The sequence below is a fragment of the Sceloporus undulatus genome, chromosome 2 (genome assembly GCF_019175285.1).
Source record: "Sceloporus undulatus isolate JIND9_A2432 ecotype Alabama chromosome 2, SceUnd_v1.1, whole genome shotgun sequence".
NCBI lineage: Eukaryota > Metazoa > Chordata > Lepidosauria > Squamata > Phrynosomatidae > Sceloporus > Sceloporus undulatus.
In genome coordinates this window covers 70,062,608-70,082,155 of record NC_056523.1, presented here as the reverse complement: position 1 = coordinate 70,082,155, position 19,548 = coordinate 70,062,608, and the positions used below count along the sequence as shown (strand labels likewise).

Here is a 19,548-nt window from a genome sequence, read left to right as displayed (position 1 = left end):
GAGTGAGTGAGGTTGAAAATATTACAGCTATACAGCTGTTGATATAAGATATATCAAGTTTGGTGCTCTTTATGTATGTGTCCTTAAAAAAGACAGTATTCTTTGAGGTGTATTCATTTTTATTATATATAAGGAAAGGATAGGCTATTTTTTACATTATTACAAATGATCTAATAAAATAATATGCACATAAAATTTTGAATGTATTTGTATATTACATTTAAACCAAATGTGCAAGATCCGATAACAATATTTATAGTACTTTCCAGTTCTGCTTTTTCTAGAAAACCCACATCATTGTTGGTGGGCTAAAGTAGTCTGGGTTAACTGAATGGTTTCCACTAGATTGACAAATGTTTTGTCTTCAAATTCTTTTCACTGGCAACAATAATATTATGTTTTCCACCTGAATCAGTCTGCAGAAATGAAGAAAGCTTAAGGTAACTAAACATTTGTATCAATTCAGTTTTGATCTGGAAAACAAAGGCACAATATATTCAAAAGCACCATGGCTCTGGTTGATGGATCCAATCAATAGTAGTAGATTTGACAAGCCTGAAATCTGTTTGCTCTTATATTTACATTGTTTTAAATTTGGACCAAACTGTAGTTGATCTATAATAGAGACCTGATACAACCACTTCACTCAGCCAGATACTTCCTTTGTCAATATAAGGAATTTTTAGTTTAATTTTTCCCTTGTTTGATCAAATCAATCACATTTGTAATTAATTTCATGCTATAAACTGCTTTATTTTCTGTATTAAACTAATAATGGGATCAAGCAGACGAGCAACTTGGAGCAGCCTCTGGTCCTGAATGGGCCGTGGCAAATGAGCAATTTCATACCACTCCTTTTGCAGCCGGGATTGGGCCACCTTAGGGCCCCCCAGCACAGCTTCTGCACTATCCTGCATTGTGCGTCATGCACACCACCTGCTCCTGGATCGGCCTGATGGTGGCCCTTTTGGGCCATCAGTTTTGGGCCCTTGACACACAAGATATGTCATAACTCAACACTGGGATAATTAATTAACTATCTATTTCTGCACTGTATCTGTATCATAAGAAAGCAAACCTGCAAAAAAAATATTTAATTAAAGTCATGAAACCCTTAAAATCCTATAGTCTGCAATCCTATATACATGACAGTAAGTGCCGTGGAACTCAGTAAGATTTATTACTAAGGTGACATATACAAGTTTGCTTTCTTAGTAGCACTTTGTCCATACAATTTGTTGTTGTTAGCTGCCATCAAGTTAGCTTAGACTTATGGCAACAAATGTGAATGAGAGACTTCAAGAGCCTGCTCAGGTCTTGCAGACTCAGGATTGTGGCTTCCTTCACTGAGTTTATCCATCTGAAATGTGGTCTTCCCCTTTTCCTACTTTGCTAAGCATTAGTGTCTTTTCTAGTGAGTCATTTCTTCTGGTGATCTGTCCAAAGTACAACAGTCTGTTTAGTCATCTTGGGCGGGTTACAAACCGCCATAAAGTACGCGCTCCGCGCGTACTAGGGTTAGGAAGGGCCATATTAGGGTTAGGAAGGTTCTTACCTTCCTGACGGCCCTTCCTCCCAGTACGCGCGGAGCGCGTACTTTTTTGCGGTGCCCATCCACATGGGCGCCGCCATGTTGACGTACTGGACGCTATGCGTCCAGACGTGTCACGGCGGAAGTGACGTCGCGAGGGCGCACTCCACCCCTCGCGGCGCCACTTCCGCGTTCAAACAAGGAGCGGCATTTCGCTGCTCCTTTTTTGCTGCGCAGGGAAGCCTCGCGGTCTGGCAGCTGGGGCTTCCCTGCGCAGCGAATGGCGGCGGCGGGAAAACGGCCCCTTGAGGGCCGTTTGTAACCCGCCTTGGTTTCTACAGAAAATTCAGGCTTGATTTGCTCAAGACATTTGACTTTTTAGAAGTCTATAGTATCTATAGAACTCTTCTCCAGCACCACATTTTAAATTATCTATCCACTTTCTTCACTGTCCAGCTTTCACAACCATACATAGAAACTGACCAGAACCTGAAGTGTCAACGTATATCATTGAATACTATATATATGATGATATATGTTGATACTTCAGGTTCTTGTCTAGTTCCTTCATAGCTACCTTTCCAAGTCCCATACCATATTGATAGTTTATTTAAAATGTGGTCACATATCAGATTTGAATAAAATGGGTGGACAACACACAGAACACTGGAATGTCACAGGCTGACAATGATGCCATCTGTTTATTACTTGTTTATAAAGCACCATCAATGTAGAAGGTGCTTTACCACAGAATAAAACATTTAGAACTACTTGCAATGCAAAAAAGCTACATACACAAACACAAAGTACAGTCAAAAACAGGTAATCAATTATAGTAAAATATAAAACAATCTGAAATTCCAAAAGTTTTAGAAAACAAAAAAGTTTTCAATTTGGATTTAAAAACAGCAAGAGAAGGAGCAGTTCACAGGTTTACAGGGAGGTGATTCCAGGAATAGGAGGTGGCAAGAGAGAAAGGATAAAGCTGAGCCAAGGAAGAGGAAACGGTTGGCTGGGTAAGAAGCCCAGTATTCCCAGAGCGCAGATTTCTAATAGACTGGTAAAAGGAGATGAGAGCTGCAAGATAAAGAGGAGCTAGGATATGCAGGGCCTTGAATGACAGAACAAACAACTTATACTGAATCTTAGAGGGAATAGGTAGCCAAAGAAAGGATATAAAAAGTGGGGTAACATGAAAAATTACATCAACATGATGGGCCAAAAAGATAATCTTAGCAGCAGAATGAAGAATGAAAACCAAAGGACTAAGGTAAAATAACAGAAGACCAGTCAAAAGAAGATTACCATAATCGAGTTGGGAAATGAGTGCTAAAACATGGGTTAAAGTCTTGATGGAGGAAGCAGAGGGGAAATGTCTAATTTTAGTGACGCTATAAAGGAAAAACTGACATGACTTTGCTACAGGCTCAATATGGGGAACAAAGGACAAAGACGAGTCAGACAAAGCCAGAACTCTGTGCTTCCTTCAGATGGGATGGGAAGTGTATAATATTATAAAGGGGATTTTTTTTGGGGGGGGGTGAGTAGGTTCTGTCATTGCCATAATAAATTTAGGATGGTGATGACACATTTTTGTTGAGATAATGGAAAGACATGGTGTGGTGAGATGTTCAATCTCTGAAGGAAGCTCTGAAGTGGATAGTCCTGTTAAATCTGATGCATCTGATAGTTTTGTTAAACAGTTAGAGAATCAACTAATTCCAGAGAAATTAGTTAGTGTGAAAGCAACCCAGTTTGTGAACATGAACATAAGCTGTTTCAGTTCCTGCCCCAGTAAAAATTAAAACTGATTCCTAATTTTAGTAATATCTTGCATTATCCAAGCTGATATTATTGCTATATGAGCAAACATTTGTATTGTTGAATTAGAATGTGAAGAAAATATATTAACACTTTTGGTCTCGGACATCATATTTTTTCTCTGGAAAGGTTACATATGCACAGAATTTATGCAAAATGCACATAATACCTGGACAACATTTGTTGAGTGATATGACCAAAACCAAAGAGCTGTGGACATTGTCTGGCCATAAAGTAACCTTCAATGATGAGGTAAAATGATCATTTTATTTCTATATACCTGGCTTGAGAGAATTAAAATGGGGATATAATCAGCTTCAGCTCTCCCCCCCCCCCCCCATTCTCCTCTTTCATTGTATTCTGAAGTCCCATGTTTAGTGTTAAATATCATACAAAGAGTTGCCCAAATCTTTTCTCCAAAATTCTCAAGGTTTAATTGTATATTCTGCTTAGTATTGTTGCCATTTCTCATGGATTTCACTTGAAACTCGCTGGGTGACCTTGGGCCAGTCACTTTCTCACAAAGAGTTGTTGCAAGGATAAAGTGAAGAGGAAAAGAAACATGTACACAAGTGTGAGCTTACTGGAGAAGAGGCAGGGCATAAATGCAACTAATAAAACGAATATTAAAGTGGAAACTAGGCCTAAAAACAACAGCTGGTTTAGCTGCTGAGATAGATATGGGGAAGAGGCATGTGGAGGACACAGTGGGTTTTGATTAGTGTCGTTACTGGAAGATTCCAGCAAAGTCAAAGCTTAGAAAGGTACTTTCAAGAACAGAAAAATAGGGTGGTGTGGTGGAAAAGAAATTGTCACATCTTGTGGCCATTAAGGACAGGTGTCTCATTCTGTCAGTTATCTACTGTACTTAAATTTTCATCTCAGAATAATCCTCCCTCCCCCCCCTAGAGGTTACGATCCAGTGGATTCAACACTTTCAGATATTCAGATATCCCAGGAGAGTTGTATACCATCAAAAAGCCAAACGTTCCAGCTGCTAATGGGATTATACACATTGTCAATACCTTCAGGAAAAAACCCATGGAAGAGATTGGAAACTCAGAGGTATGTGTAAATTTACAGTGTTATATAAATAAAGGATAATAATAATAATAATAATAATAATAATAATAATAATAATTGGAATACCCCTTGTTGAAAATGAGAGGAGGGCAGATGATTGGCAGATGATGGGGATTGTGAGAAAGTATCTTCTAGATTTCTTCTTCAGAGTACGCTGCTCAGTTCTACCATTAACAGTGTTCAGTGAACCCCCAGACATCTTCTAAGAGTGATCTGACAACATGATTCATGTTCCCTACAAATCCTGAAGTATAAATATAAGGTGCGCCTAGAAAGAAGTTGCCATAAAATAAAATGTTCCCCTCATATCCCCACAGTTATGGTTGTAACTAAACTGTACAGTACTATATTTGAATTGCTGTATATACTAATGTATTAGAAATTTTAGTCAAAACGTTGACCAAAAAAACTTGAGTCAATTTATCCACTGTTCAATGAAGGTATTGTGCTTTTAACTCTTATTTTTAAAAGGAACCATCCCGTGGTGAAAGGCAAGAGTGTAATCTGTTCTGGAAGCACTTACTCCCCTTGTCCCCACCCATTCAGCCTTTAGTGTGAGTGCAAACAGTTATGCCTACTGGGATTTTGTAAGTTCTTTGGCATTGTTTTCATTTGTTTCATCCATTAGATCCTTTATTATATGCCCCTAAGTTTTGCCCTCAACTTACCCAGAGATCCTATCAAAATCCATAATTATGGCCCCAAAACTTGCCCTCGACTTATGCATGAGGTCAGCTTATAGTCAAGTATATACAGTAGGACTCAGGGAAAAGCTGATCAGCACTATATTTAAAGCAGAACTCAGAAAAATTGATTCGATGGAGATTATTGCACACTCCTATGCTAGTTGGGATAGACATGCGTCTAACCCATCAATGATGGATCTTACCGCATTCCCAGTTGACAGCCCATATGCAGCTTATGCTCATCCCGTGGCTTTTTCAAAAAAATGGAAATTCCTGTTCTTGAAAAGCCACGGGATAAGTTCGGGTTGCATACAGGCTGTCATTGATGGGTTAAACGTGCATCTATCCCGTCAGGAATAGGCGCATGCGATAATTTCTTAAATTTCTTAGAAGCACTTTTTCTATGAAAAACATAGGAAACTTAGAATCACTTTTTTCTGAGTCCTAATTTAAATATGCCCCTCATCTTGTCTCTCCCAAAATCTCTTTAGACAAAGAGCAACTTGCCTTAATCTTAGTTGGAGGAACTCTTGAAGGACTTTCTGATTATATTTGATAAAGCATGATGTCTAACTTTTGCATAAAGATTTTTTAAAAAAATTAAAGAATCCTATTAAAAGCCTTAATTTACTAGTCAAAGAGCATTTAAAACAAAGTAAGAAACATACAAGCATAGTACATAGATACACACCATTAAAGACCCACGTGAAACAACTAGTTCATTGCCAAAGGCCTGCCTAAATAAAAAAAAAGTTTGCCTGCTGATAGACAGAGAACAGCGAAGGACCAAAGCTAGCTTTCCGTGAAAGGGAATTCCACAGCTTGGGAGCAGCATCTCATCTAAGAAATACTATTTATTTCGATTTACTAGAAGTAAATTTTGTTCGATGTAAATGCAGAGAGATTTACAAGCTGGTAGCATACAACGTTTTACAACATGCTGTGTTTGGTCCATCATCACTACATCGTTTGCATTTGCTCCCTTGTGACAAATATAGCAAACATGGTATTATGCCTACTTTGAATGTTACCTTGAAAGATACATATGATTAACATATTTCAAATAATGTCATCTGACTTCCCCAACTTCGTGGCCTCCTGGTGTTTTTAGCTACAGTCAGCTCTCTCTATCCAAGGATTCTTTATTCACAGATTCAACCATCCATGGCTTGAAATTTTGCCTTTCATATAAGCATGGGGTAAATGCTGTTGTTCTTTCCCACATTCTTGCCCTCAAATGGAAAATAGTAATGTTTGCACTTCCTGTAATATTCTGTAAAGGAGGCAATGTGGTTGCACAGGAAAAGCCTCATCTGGAAATACCTAGCATCTATCATATCTTCATCTCGTGTTTTTCTCTTTCCTTCCCCCCCAGAAAACAGTTACAGAGATTCTAGCTTCAATGGAGATTGCCAGCCGATTTCAAACTATTTTGGAAGTAAGGCTATCTTCCTCATCTAAACACCTTACAGTCAGTAAAATAAGCACTAGGTTGCTGTAGTATTTTCTTAGAAATATATATTTTTAATTTTTATATGAATGTTTTTATTTAAGAGGCTAGAAAAGGGTTCTTGATTAACAAGAAAAAAGAGAGGGAACTAGTGGAGTTCTCAATTAAAAAAAGTAAGACTCGGGAGCTTATTCCTGTCAAGGAGAGTCACAGAAGGCAGTTTGGTAATATAGTTGTTGGTCTGGGTTATGAGATTTCAGTATTTTTTTTTCTTCTCAGAATAATCTTTTTGGAATATGTCTCTAGATGCATCAAACTAGATCAGCAAATATTTAGAACACATGCTTCTTCAAATTGTGGAAGATGTCTGTTTGTCATATCACTTGCCTTTCCTCACCTACGCATCTTGCATTAGCTTTCTTTTGTGACTCGTTATTGGAAATAAACATTGGATTTATTTAAAGTTTTAATTACTGAACAATGTATTTCTGATGAAATGCAGTTTTGGAAAGAGAATGTTAATCTCAGGGAATGTGCACCACCACCACCACCACCACCACCACCTAATGTGTAGTTTCACCTAGACAGACAAAGCAAGGTTATAATCCAGTAGAAAGCATATTTAAGACCTGTTGATTTCAGTAGAGTTATCCTTGTGTTGGGATGTTCCAACTTGTACTGAAAAGATGTAGGAGGAAAATGGAATTAACTATTTCAAGCAATTCCTTCAGAAAATCAACAAACATTTTCAAATTATCAGATGTATTTCTTTTTGTAACATGCATTTTGTAAAATGAGTTGGTCTCTTATTCATAGGGTCACCATAAGTCAAAGTTGACCTTACAGCAATTAAAAACAATTTTGTAATATGTGTGTGTGGCAAGAGAATCATATCCCTTACATAAAAATATATTTCACTCAGGGATAATGAAATCACTTTATGAAGTTTAGGCACATGACCTTTCTTGTGTATTGTGCACAATCTAACTTAGGGCTGAAGCAGACAGCCCCAATTGGGCTAGTACCATGGCAACTGCACAGCCCGCTCACGAAGCAGCCCACCACCACAATCCCAAATGGACTGCCAGCAGGAGTGAATTAAATCTGCTCCTGAAAAGTCTGGCACCTGCCACCTCAAAATGGCTTTGGAGAGGCTTTTGGTCACTTTGAGTGTATGCGTCTCCTGAACCCCACGCCTCCAAAGCAACTGTAAGCCACTTCTTTTGGCCCATCTGTTTTGGGCCTTAAATGCTCCAACTCCAGTTCTCCAACTCAGTTGATCATATGGATTTTTGACCAGATTACAGAGCTATAATTTTGAAGTCTGCATGGAATTCACCCACACTTTTCATATAGGCAGCAACAACAAAAAATGAGTACCTGTCAAATAATGATGGTTTAAATGCTTTCCAGCATTGCCTAATTCCTCTTTTTGATGTCCACTGAAATAGTTTCAAGAGATGAGTTTCTAGTCTTCAGATGTCAAGTCATCTTATCCTTTTGTCTATTTACAGAACTTATTCACTTCACCCAGGACCATCTGAAGGCATGTAACTTTTCTCTTACATACATTGGTTCTTATCCAATGAAACAGTCTCACAAAATCCTGTTGAAATCAATTGGTCTTAAATTAACTATAGCTAATTTGTAGCATCTCAGTAGGACTTTAGTCAGAGTAGGAGTTATATATGGAATATAACTGAATATTAATTTTTAAAATAGTGCTTGGATGAGAGACTGTCAAGGATTACCAGGTGCTGTAAGCTATATTTCAGAGGAAGGCAATGGCAACCACCCCCAAGTACTTCTTGCCTAAGAACTCTATAAACTGGGTTTGCCGTAAGACAATGTGAAGGCATGTAAACACACAAACCTAGCAAAATCCTGGGACAAAATTGTCATCATCTGTTACTCACTTCTGTGAGCCAGTTCATTACTGTATATACTGAAAGTCATTAATTTTGCTAATCATTTTCTATTGTAATATCCATGGTGATGGTTCCTAATATTTTGCAGAATTGTGGTCTGCCCTCAATTTTAGAAGGCCCTGGACCTTTCACTGTGTTTGTACCAAGTAATGAAGCTGTGGATAAACTGAGAGATGGAAGGCTAATTTATCTCTTCACAGAGGTGAGACTGTCTGCATTACCAATCTCAAAATAATGCTGTAGCTTTACAATTACTTCAAGGATATATGATTTGTCACCTTAATCAGATTAATGGGTGGTCTGCTTACTCAAGCTTCCTCCAATATGGTCCCTCCCAGATGTGTTGGACTCTAGCTGCCATTATGCCTGACCACCATAGCCATTCAACATATCTGTAAGGCACCAAGCTGAGGAAGGTTGATGTAGCCTATTGTTCTTGTCTGAACCACTTTCAGATACTTCACAAGGAAGAAAATAAATCATAGGAATGACTCCTTGACAGCCACAATCTACAAATTGTCTAGAGAATGCATCTCCCCATAGGAGTCAGCTTCACACAAAGGTTATATAAGTCATGATTCAATGCACAGGTTTTTAATTTTGTTTACTTTTGCTACATGCGGTCCACATCTGCAATGATCCATGTTAATACAATACAGTATTTTGCAAGGAATTCACGTTAACATATTACATGGCATCTTGGTCAACTGTAAACTCCCAAAGTCCAGCTACTGTTATGACATGTAGACTGAAATATGAAATTAGCACCAAATATGGCTTTCTGTTTTCATTTTTTAATTTATTTATTTTTTAGCAGAAAGCCTGATTCTAGCTTGCCTGGCTGTGGAGAAATGCTTATACAGGCAACATCTTCAGAGGTCAAGAAGTAAATCTTCTGTGTCCAACACATTTCCTTCTCTCCTAGAGTGACATCCTGTCCTTTTTCCTTTGCTGACCAGCACCTTCCTTCCATGCCCTTTGATACCGTAGTCTTTCTGAATACTCTGATTTTGCACATACAAGTATGTTAAAAGACTGTCTGCTTAGAACACTGATAAATACACAAACATTCTGTTTCCTGGTATATAAAAGTTGGACTTCTTAGGGTGCAAAAATTATTCTCAGCACATTTGTAAAAACTACCGGTATGTTGTCCTTCCTTTGATACTTCAGGAAGGAATTCTGATTTTGAAATAAGCCATTTGAAGTATAATTTGCATACTCAAGCATTTGGCATTTATATTAGCAATCAGCACTCATTATTGTAGTTATGCAAAATGTGTCTGGAACGATCTAATTGCTTTCTTCCTGCTCCAGGGAATAAACAAGCTTCAGGAACTTGTGAAACACCATATCTACTCAACAGCAGCGGTAAGGCGCCCTCATTTCCACTTTTTTTTTTCTGCTTCATTTCAACACATTTGCAAACAATCTGTACCTTATTAAAAACTCTTTGGGTATCAAAGAGGATAAATGGATTGGTTTTCCTGAAATGCCTTCCATCCTTAAGGTTCCCTGTATGGCTAGCAAAATGAAAATACACAACAGGAGAAGCAAAAAAGCATTTTAATACATACCAGCTAAACAGTTTTTTAAAACTGCTAAACAGCTAACACAGTTTTGTAGATAAAAAATGAACTTAAAAGAAAGTGGTTATTTCTGCCATCACTTACATCCAAATTTTCTTTTAAAACCACAAAAAGTCCTTTAATATCCTGATCTTAAAAGGGACTTGTAGTGCCCTCCCATCTGGTGGATGTTCCCAGATCACTAGTGCAAACCCACCATATGCAATGTTCTATAGGAATGGAGCTATGGTCATATTGTAGTCAGTTCCTATACATGTTTACATGTAATTTCCCACTGAGCACATGCTTATTTGGAACTTTGCCCCATTAATAATGAGGCAGCTTATTGTACATTAGGCCCTTGGTATTTGCTTGGGTTTAGTTCCAGGACTCCCCGTGGCTCCTCAAATCCCATTATAATGGCATAGTAAAATGGCATCCCTTATATAAAATGGTAACATCAAGGTTTATTCTTTGGAATTTGAATCATGCCCTTGATCATTAACATTTGCATTGGCATATCTGCTTCCATCAGGGGTGAAATACCTTGAGTTGTGTAACATTTGGCCTGGCAGTATGTGTCACATCCTAACCACTTATTTAAGATTTGCTGCCACAAGACTAGGAAGTGGTTTATGGTTTCCTTTCATTTTCATCCTCTCTCTGTTTACTCAAAAGTAAGTCACACTGATGTCAGTAGGGTAAACTCCAATGTCAGTGCTCAAAGAAATACAGTTTTAGGGCCAAATGAGATGTGATGTGAGAGATCCCTGAAGATGATATCTCATGTTTTATTTTGGGTTCTGCTTTTTGAAAAATCAAAACAATTGTGGGGAGGGCCATATTGCAATTTGAATAATAGAATTGTGAAGGTTTTTTAAATGCTATACACACAAATATACACACATTGAGCAGTCTATTTGATCAATGCAGGCTTGTCTATTATGATCTGATTTTACTGTACAAAATGCTGTCCAGGTGCCATCACAGTTTTCTGCGAACATATTTAATGGGTCTGCTTTGTGGCCAATTTGATTTCAAACAGGGTTTGTAAATATGAACTTAATTTGCAATATTAATTATTTAATTTGCAATGCAAAATTTGCATACTGCAAATTAAATAATTAACATTGCAAATTAAAGTTGTAGTAATATGAATTGTACACAGCATCTGTTCTCTGAGTTGTTCCTGACTGACAGTCCATCTATCTAGTCAATAAGAAACAATTCACTAATAATAGGCAATAATAGGTAATAATAGTAATTTAAATTATTGTTCCTTTACCTGGCATCTTCCAGCAAGGTTTTCCATATCACTTTGGGCCTAGGGGCTGCTCCCTGCTGCTTACTCTTGAAAATTCAACACTTTTTGTTGACATGGTTCTATCAATGATCTGGAAAAAACACAAATTAAGAGCTATGATACTGCAAATTGGCAGTTTACAATTTAAAAAACCCACTGTTTCAAGTGACAGTGACAAAATTACACTCAGATTTTGTGAAGTGGGCCAGGCTGAGAATTTTTCAGCACCCCCTTGTACAGCAGCGTGACTGTTTTGTGCCCAAGGGATTTCCTGCAGGCCAACCTGCTCTAAATCTAATTCTTACATGGGAAGTATCAGCTGTATTTTAGTCTTCATTATTGCTATACTGAACTACATCAAATTTCAGCCTTCAAGCTAATTTTAAAGCACCTCAACCATTTGTGATGGAGATATAAATCTCATTTTTAAAAACTACTAAAGTGAGATATACAGATATCCCATGATCAAAATATTCTGGTAATCAGAATGTTTTGGAGCTTTTCAGCTTTCTGGATGGTGTGAAAGTACTGCTTTAAGCAACTTGTCATCCCTTACCTTCCTGTAATGGAGAAGATTACAAACCCTTTGTTTTCAGATATTCTTAGTAGCAAGTACAATGTTTTGAACTATGGGAGTATTGTAATTTCCAAATTTCAGATCTAATGTTTGTCAGCCCTCTAAACTCTAAAGCCAACAGATCTGTCTAAAGGAGTAAAAATTATAAAGAGAAATAAATGGTGAAATGGAGCAGAATTAGGCAATGGAAGAAAGGCGTATGAACCAAGATCTTAGACTTCCTCTGGTGTAGTTCAATGCAAGGAAGAGGAGAAAAGAGGGCTGATGGCAAGGAAAAGAAGGAAAAGGCTGCAGTGACAGTGGGGAAAAGAAGAAAATGGAGGTGATAGCTACAGTGGGGGAAAGGATTCAGTTTTACAATCTGTCTCTCCCATAGTACTTTGTCTTTGAGGACCCTTTGAAGCCAGGCATTCCAAGAATACTTGGTGCAGAACAGGAGCAACTGCTTCCTCTTTTTGCTTCTTTCCTTTTTGTAACCACAGCCGCCCTGCACGAATATGTAGTGTCAATTCATTGTGTAACAAACCATGATGTAAGAGATTTGTCACTATAGGATCCTGCCTAGAAGGATCTAGAGAAGCTTCCTCTCACTTTCTTGTTCCCATCTTGCTATCAACTTTAAAGCTTAGGGTGTTCTAGGCAGACAGTTCCTAGTATAGATCTACCAGGGGAAAGGAGTTGTACAACTATTCCAGTTTTGTCTCCTTAATGTTTGTGGCAAGCATTTTTTTTTTTATTTTTTTTTTTGGTAATAAAAGTTGAAAAAATGCTAAAAGGTTATCAATGGTAGGCAATGGCAGGCAAGGCAGTTACAAAATAAAAGGTGTTTTTATTTTATTTTATTTTTAGCCTGCCTTTCTCCAGCATGGAACTGGAAACATCCACAGGTAGATGGTAGCTATGTCAGTCCAGAAAGCCAAGGGTTATGGGTGCTAAACAGAAGTGGCTCATAAGCAGAAAGTGTTGGTTCAGGATTTCATCTCCTGGCTATAATAATGCCGTGTACACTCTATTTTCCAGGTACAAGTGGGAGTACTGATAGGGATGCCTCATATTCTGACAATGGCGAATCAGATCCTGAAAATCCGTGTCAGTGAGGATGTAAGTCCCTTGTTCTGTTGTTCCTCCAACTGCAATTAACAGAATGTCTAAAACATTTGGCTGAAAAACTTAGGGAAATGTTTGACCTAACCTTGGCTGGCACTAAAGCATATTTATGTAAAACAAAAATGTTGATTTTTCACACATAGCTTCTTGTATGTGTGAATTCAGCAATGACTGGATGTTTCAGCTTTTCCATCAAAGAGGTAAATTGCCCAAGGTCTGTTTACCCATAGCGCTGCCTTCCACAGTTCTTTTACTTCTAGCTGCACAATGAACACAACCCTGAAACAATGATTTCTTTTACATCAGGGAAGAATTCTGATGGGTGACTCAGAAGTTGCGATAAATAAAAGGAACATCTTGGCATCAAATGGTATCATTCACACCTTGGATGGCATATTCATCCCACCATCGATAGTCCCTATTTTGCCACATAGGTGCAATGAACAAAGTTACAAAATTGTAGAGGTAAGTCAAATCTCTCCGATCGCTCTCCTTTTCCTGACATGTTCCCCTCTGTTTTGGAAAATTCTGTTCTGATGGGAAAGCATGCTGCATCCTCTCAATGCAAACTCCAGCAGAGAATGATTGTCTTGTGGTTGACCATTTCCTCAGGGCAGCTTTTCTGCTAAGTCAACTGTTTTCCCCAGTGAATTCCGCTTTTTTGACATGACTCTAAGAGTCACATTTTTGGTTGTGCATGCAATTTTTATGCTTCTACATTATACCCATAATATTTATGAGTCAGAAAGGCCGCTTGGCTCTTTAGAGGCCACACTATTGCAATTCCTCCGAGAGCTGGCCTTTCCTGTTGATGCAGCCCCTGCCAATTGGTCTGGGACTGTTTCATCACCTCAGTGTGAACATCTGCTTCCTGTTGCTTAGATGGAGTGGTAGACATAACTTCTTGGCACAGAGATTTACTGGTCACTGCTATCGTCACAGCAGCTACACATGCAAGCAGATGCTTCAAAATGGGCTTCTTATCACCAGCATTTTATTTATTTGAAAATCAACTTCATTTGAGAAGTTCTCTTCTGGCTTTGTATACAACCTCCACAGGGAGAGTAGACTTTCACAGACATTTGCTACTACTCTGGCAGCACACACAGAGACTGTGATAATGTATGCTTATTAGGGACACGATTGCATCAGTTATTGTTGTCACCACCATACGGTAAAGTTATTAGAGCATTGGACTGGGACTTGGAAAATCCAGGTTCAAATCACCTTTAAAAGTCGATGGGTAACCTTGAACTAGTTACTTTTGCTTTATCTAGCTTATCTCACAGCATAAGTCTGGAGATAAGGGGAAGAATGGAAGAGGCAACTGAATTCATTGGAAAAAGGGGGAATATAAACTTACCGTATACTAAATAAATACTGCTGTTTGTGCTACTACTGCTACTGTGTCATCAAGTTGTAAAATGACAAGTCACTTTCTAGAGAGAGAATAGACAAAACATTATCTTTTGAAATGTCTTGAACAGTCTTTAGTCTTGAGAAATATTTCCTCTGTAACTGTAACACAATGAAAATAAATTATTTGATTGGTTGATTGGTTGGTTGCATTTGTATGTCACTTTTTTCCAGTGTGTGACCCAAGCTGGTTCACAAATAACAAAACAAAATAAGCTGAAATATAGTGATAAAATTAAAATACAATTAAAATTGCCATTTTAAAAAAATGACACATTAGATCATTGCACAGTTAATGCCACTGTTTCTCATTTAACCTTTAAAAGGATAGAAGATTCTTGCATCCTCTGTGGCAGGGAGAGGCGGGAATATAAATAAATCATATTGTTGTTGTTGTTGTTGTTATTATTATTATTATTATTATTATTAGGTATGAGAAACTCCCACAGGACCTCAGAAGGCTATTATCCCCACCACCTAAATTTTTAAATTGGTTTTAAATTGGTGTTAAGTCCTCAAAATACTACCCCACATTCTCTAAAGGGTTCATTTTGACTTGTTTTGCTCCTCAGCAGCTGTTTTGGGCAAGTCACCTTATAGAGGTCAACCTATAGAAGACAGCCAACCTCATATCCAGAAACAGTGGGAAAGCTTTTTATGTCAGGTCTGCTATGAAGCAGTGTGAAGCAGGTGTTTGTGGCAGCTGGAGTTGTATGTCACGAAAGAACAGCACACTGTTAGTTATCTGCTTTACTGTTGTTGTATTTGCTTGTTGGGCATTTGTGGAATTTTCTCCTCATATGCCCACATAACTTGACCATTTAGTGTTATGGTGGTTGCTGGGAAGAGGAAAGATGGCATTTGCCAATCTACTTTAGACAGCCAGTTGTCTTGGGTTAGCTCTGAGTGTGGTGTTAATGCCATTCCTGATGTGTACTAGCCCACAGAGACAGTTCCCAACAGTTGTGAACAAGATAAAACCCTCCTTTTAAAATAATAACAACTTTTCAAATTAAAGTTATAAGTACAACATAAAAGCAATTTAACAATACAAACTTACAAAATCATGAGATTGTTATTCTGCCTTTCTGTAAGGGGGTAACTGGGCTTGGTAGAAGTAGCTAGGATAGATGTGTATATATGTGTGTATGAGCCTTCAAGTCACCTGTCAGCGTATGGCAACCCCATTAATTTCATATTGTTTTCTTAGGCAAAATATATTCAGAGTAGATTTGGCCAGTTCCTTCCTCTGAAATATAGCCTACAGCAGTTGGCATTTGTTAGTGGTCTCCCATTCAAGTACTTATCAGGGTTGAATCTGCTTAGCTTCCCAGATCACATGGGATCTGGTGCCTTTAGGGTATTTAGATGAACTAGCAAGAGTAGGACATCTGAATAAAAAGCTGATGGAATACTGGGTTGATTGATTTCCAGACAGTTAACACAGATGAAATCTTTCAGGAAGCAAGTAGAAAAAAAATGGCACACTCAATAGTAAACATGAGGTTTGGAAACTTTAGTTGCACCTTCTCTGGAGCATGACAGTAGGGTGATTTGAATTGTGGAAATCCCTGATTCTGTAGATTTATTTCTAGCTAGCATTCCCAGATACATGTTTACTATGAAGCAGCGGAAAAGATTGCCATAGTGGTGCTGGAGAAGGAGAAGGAGAAGGAGAGGGGATATTTCTGGAAGTGCTGAGTCTCCCAAGTGTTCACCAGTGAATGGAACAGGCTGTGTGTGTTCACTGAATAATATGTTGCTTTGCTTCAGTAATACAGGTAATGCAGAAGGAAAATTAATGCAGTCCCCTTATTCTTGTTTAAATATCTAATTTGTTTAAATAGGCAGAGTTTTAACCTCGTAGTGTGTATAGTATTTCTCCTTAATCCAGTACCTGTGATGACAATGAACTTTGGTTTTGTGTATATTTGACAACACAAGTTTTAATGAACTAAAAAATTGTATTCTTGTTTTTTATTTCAGGGATCTTGTGTGGACTGCGATGCCCTTAATACTAGTGTTTGCCCACCTCAGAGCCAAGTTGTGGTGATTAATTTTTGTTTGTTTGTTTATTGTGGTTTGGGTTAAGTCAAATTTTCTTTGCAAAATGAATGGAAGATATGAATAAAAAATGTTTTTAGTCACATAAACACATTCCAGTAAAAACTAAGATTTTCTGTGAAATTTGTTGTCCAATTCATGGGGCAACTGAGAGTTCAACACAATCTTGAAGGCTCCATGATAGAGAAGGACAAAAACATAGCAGCTGGCTATCCCTGTAAAGAATTTTGTCTACTTTGGCCCTAAAACCAGGCTTCTAGAATCTAAAATTTGTTGGACAATGGAAGTTCATCAGATGTTCTACAATAAATAAATAGAAATTCAGGCCCTCTAAACTAATAATGGGCAGAATCAAAGTTTCATGCCCATATTTGCCTTGGGAATTTTTATGTAGAGATTCTGACATTAATGGAGTACAACTATAGGCTCACCAGTTGAGTCCACATTAGCTGTAGCAGAGTGGAGTAAGTAAAATTACTTGGAGCATATCTGAAAGCAGTATTGCCTCACTGACACTGAAACAAGTCTAGTTTATAGCTTGTGTTACATTTCAGAAATCTCTTTGGGTTCTGTCTCCTTGACAACTTTTCCATTAGTTTCTCTTTTAATTTGTAAAATTTCAGATTGACTAAAGTAATTGAGACAGTGGCTTCTTAGCTCTTTCTTTCTTTCTTTCTTTCTTTCTTTCTTTCTTTCTTTCTTTCCATACATACATACATACATGCATACACACACATACTTTTACTTTACAACTGTGCCTCTCAGGTGCATGTGGAATGTGAGCTGAAAAGATTGAAGCAGGAGGGCAGATTTATTAAGAATTCTGGTTGTTCCAAGCTTATGCCAGAGAACCAATCTTAATGGATGCTTAGTTGGAGTCCTCTCTGTTAGAAAGAGACTGTCAGGAATACACATAAACACAGCCAAAGGCACATACACACTTCACAGGAATTTTAAAAAGTATGGCCAACAAAAGGTTTCAAAGTCTTGGTTGGTTTTGCCACAATAGATGAAATCTTGGCCATTGAGCATCATGGAATTGGTTCCCCAAATCTCATGAAAAGCTACTTACATATTTAGTTTCAGCTCTTCTTTTTCTAACTGCTACTTATGTTAGTAACAGATTATCATAGAGCAATGAAAATGTTGCAGAGACAGTGGAGATTATCACATGGAGGTTAACCATCCTTAAAACGTGGCTAGATTGTCCCTAAAGTGTGAGGGTGTGGTTGCCAGTTGTGCTTGTCTCCCATGATGAAATTGTCTTGGAGGCATTCCATCATTAAAGCATTAATGGAGCCACCATTTCTCTGCATAATGGAAGTTCCCTTTATGAAAAAAATGACGGCTCCATGAATGATTTAATGATGGGACGCCTCCATGACAATTTCATCATGGGAGAGAAGTACGACTGGCAACCACACTCTTACGCTTTAGGGACAATCTAGCCACGTTTTAAGGACAGTAAACCTCTGTGTGATAATCTCCACTGTCTCTGCAACATTTTCATTGTTCTGCTTTTTTTTTAGGTGAACATGAAAGAGCATCTGTAATGGCCATTGAGAGAAAAAGAGAGGGGTTGGTGGCTTTTCTTGACAGACATACTTCCTAAATGTCATATTAACAGTTCAGCTTTCTTCAGCTCTTCAGGAGAACTAGCTCCGGCTAGCAAGATATTATGGACATACTTGGGATGTTCTGTGAGAAGTTTATTTTGTACTCACAAGGTATTTTCTTTCCAAAGGCTCATGAGGTCTTTCCAGGGGACTGTGTTTACATCCATGATCCCTTAGGTTTGAACATGATGAAGAAAGGTTGCAACAAGAAATGCAACCAAACTATTGTGGTAAGTAGAAGGTACTTACAACTACGGTATTTGGACATTTTATTTTTGATTCCATGAGCATCTGACAGATCCACCATTTCCCCAACCAAACTACTCTCCCATTAGGTTTTTCTGAAATGTCTCCTTGGACAAACACACTATTGGTGAACATTCACTATATATATGTAAACTATATATATGTTAAAAAAAGATCCAGTGTAGTAGTTTGAATATTGTACTGTGGCTCTGAAGGCCAGGGTTTGAATCCCTGCTCAGAGGTGGAAACCCACTGGGTGACCTTGGGCAAGTCACAATTTCTCATCTCCAAGGAAGGCAAAGACAAACCCCATCTGAACAAATCTTGCCAAGAAAATCCATGATAGGGTTGCCATAAATCAGAAAGTACTTGAAGGCACACAACAACAATGGAAATCTCATTTAAGCAGTACTCGTTGGCTCTCTTCTATGTCCTGCTGATGTACAGAAACAAACACAAAAACTGTAGACCCACCAGAGATCCCAACTTACGCCACTGTCTGAGGTAAACACTCTCAGAAGTAGCTAACAGTAGCAGCACCAGTTCAGTTTAAGTATTGGCAATGCACTAACTACAGTGGACCCTTGTTATACGCTGGGGTTTGGTTCCTAGATCCCCCGTGTATAACAAAATCTGTGTATGCTCAAGTCCCATTAAATATAATGACATAGCAAAATGGTGTCCCTAATAAAAAATGGAACATCAAGGTAAATTTATACTTTTTTGGAACATTTTCAAACCGTGTATGCTTGAATCCGTGTATAAAAAATCCGTGTATAAGAAGGGCCGACTGTACTTGAATAAATTCAGACACTTGTTGATATCTTCCAAGTCCTTGAAGGTACTTTATCATCAGTTGCAATATATACAGATATTTACAAACTCTCCTCGTGACTCCCATCAACATATGCCATCTGACCAACTCACCAACAGTTCAACCAACTCCAACCCACTAATAACAGTCCACCAACATCAACCCATAGGTGTCTTGACTCTCAGTGCACTTATATACAGAGTTGGCTAAGGAGCTTATCAGACAAGGGAAATTGGAAGTATAATCCAATGGCTATCTAAACGCAATCATGGGCTTTAACGTTATTGCATGATAGACTATCACATGCAATTTCAGGCAATGAGAAGTCGGTCCAAATG

The 19,548-nt window shown here is 38.1% G+C and overlaps 1 protein-coding gene across 4 annotated transcripts in view; it reads left to right on the top strand.

Annotated features, from left to right (window-relative positions):
* The window catches only part of STAB1 (stabilin 1), a 138,617-nt gene that overhangs the window by 33,481 nt on the left and 85,588 nt on the right, over window positions 1-19,548 (top strand). For all 4 annotated transcript variants that reach the window (XM_042453972.1, XM_042453971.1, XM_042453973.1 and 1 more), the window contains 9 exons: window positions 3,482-3,604; window positions 4,262-4,417; window positions 6,497-6,559; window positions 8,588-8,701; window positions 9,817-9,870; window positions 12,968-13,048; window positions 13,361-13,519; window positions 16,457-16,519; window positions 18,279-18,380. In XM_042453972.1, coding sequence (XP_042309906.1) covers window positions 3,482-3,604; window positions 4,262-4,417; window positions 6,497-6,559; window positions 8,588-8,701; window positions 9,817-9,870; window positions 12,968-13,048; window positions 13,361-13,519; window positions 16,457-16,519; window positions 18,279-18,380 — 915 coding nt within the window. The remainder of the gene's footprint in view (window positions 1-3,481; window positions 3,605-4,261; window positions 4,418-6,496; window positions 6,560-8,587; window positions 8,702-9,816; window positions 9,871-12,967; window positions 13,049-13,360; window positions 13,520-16,456; window positions 16,520-18,278; window positions 18,381-19,548) is intronic.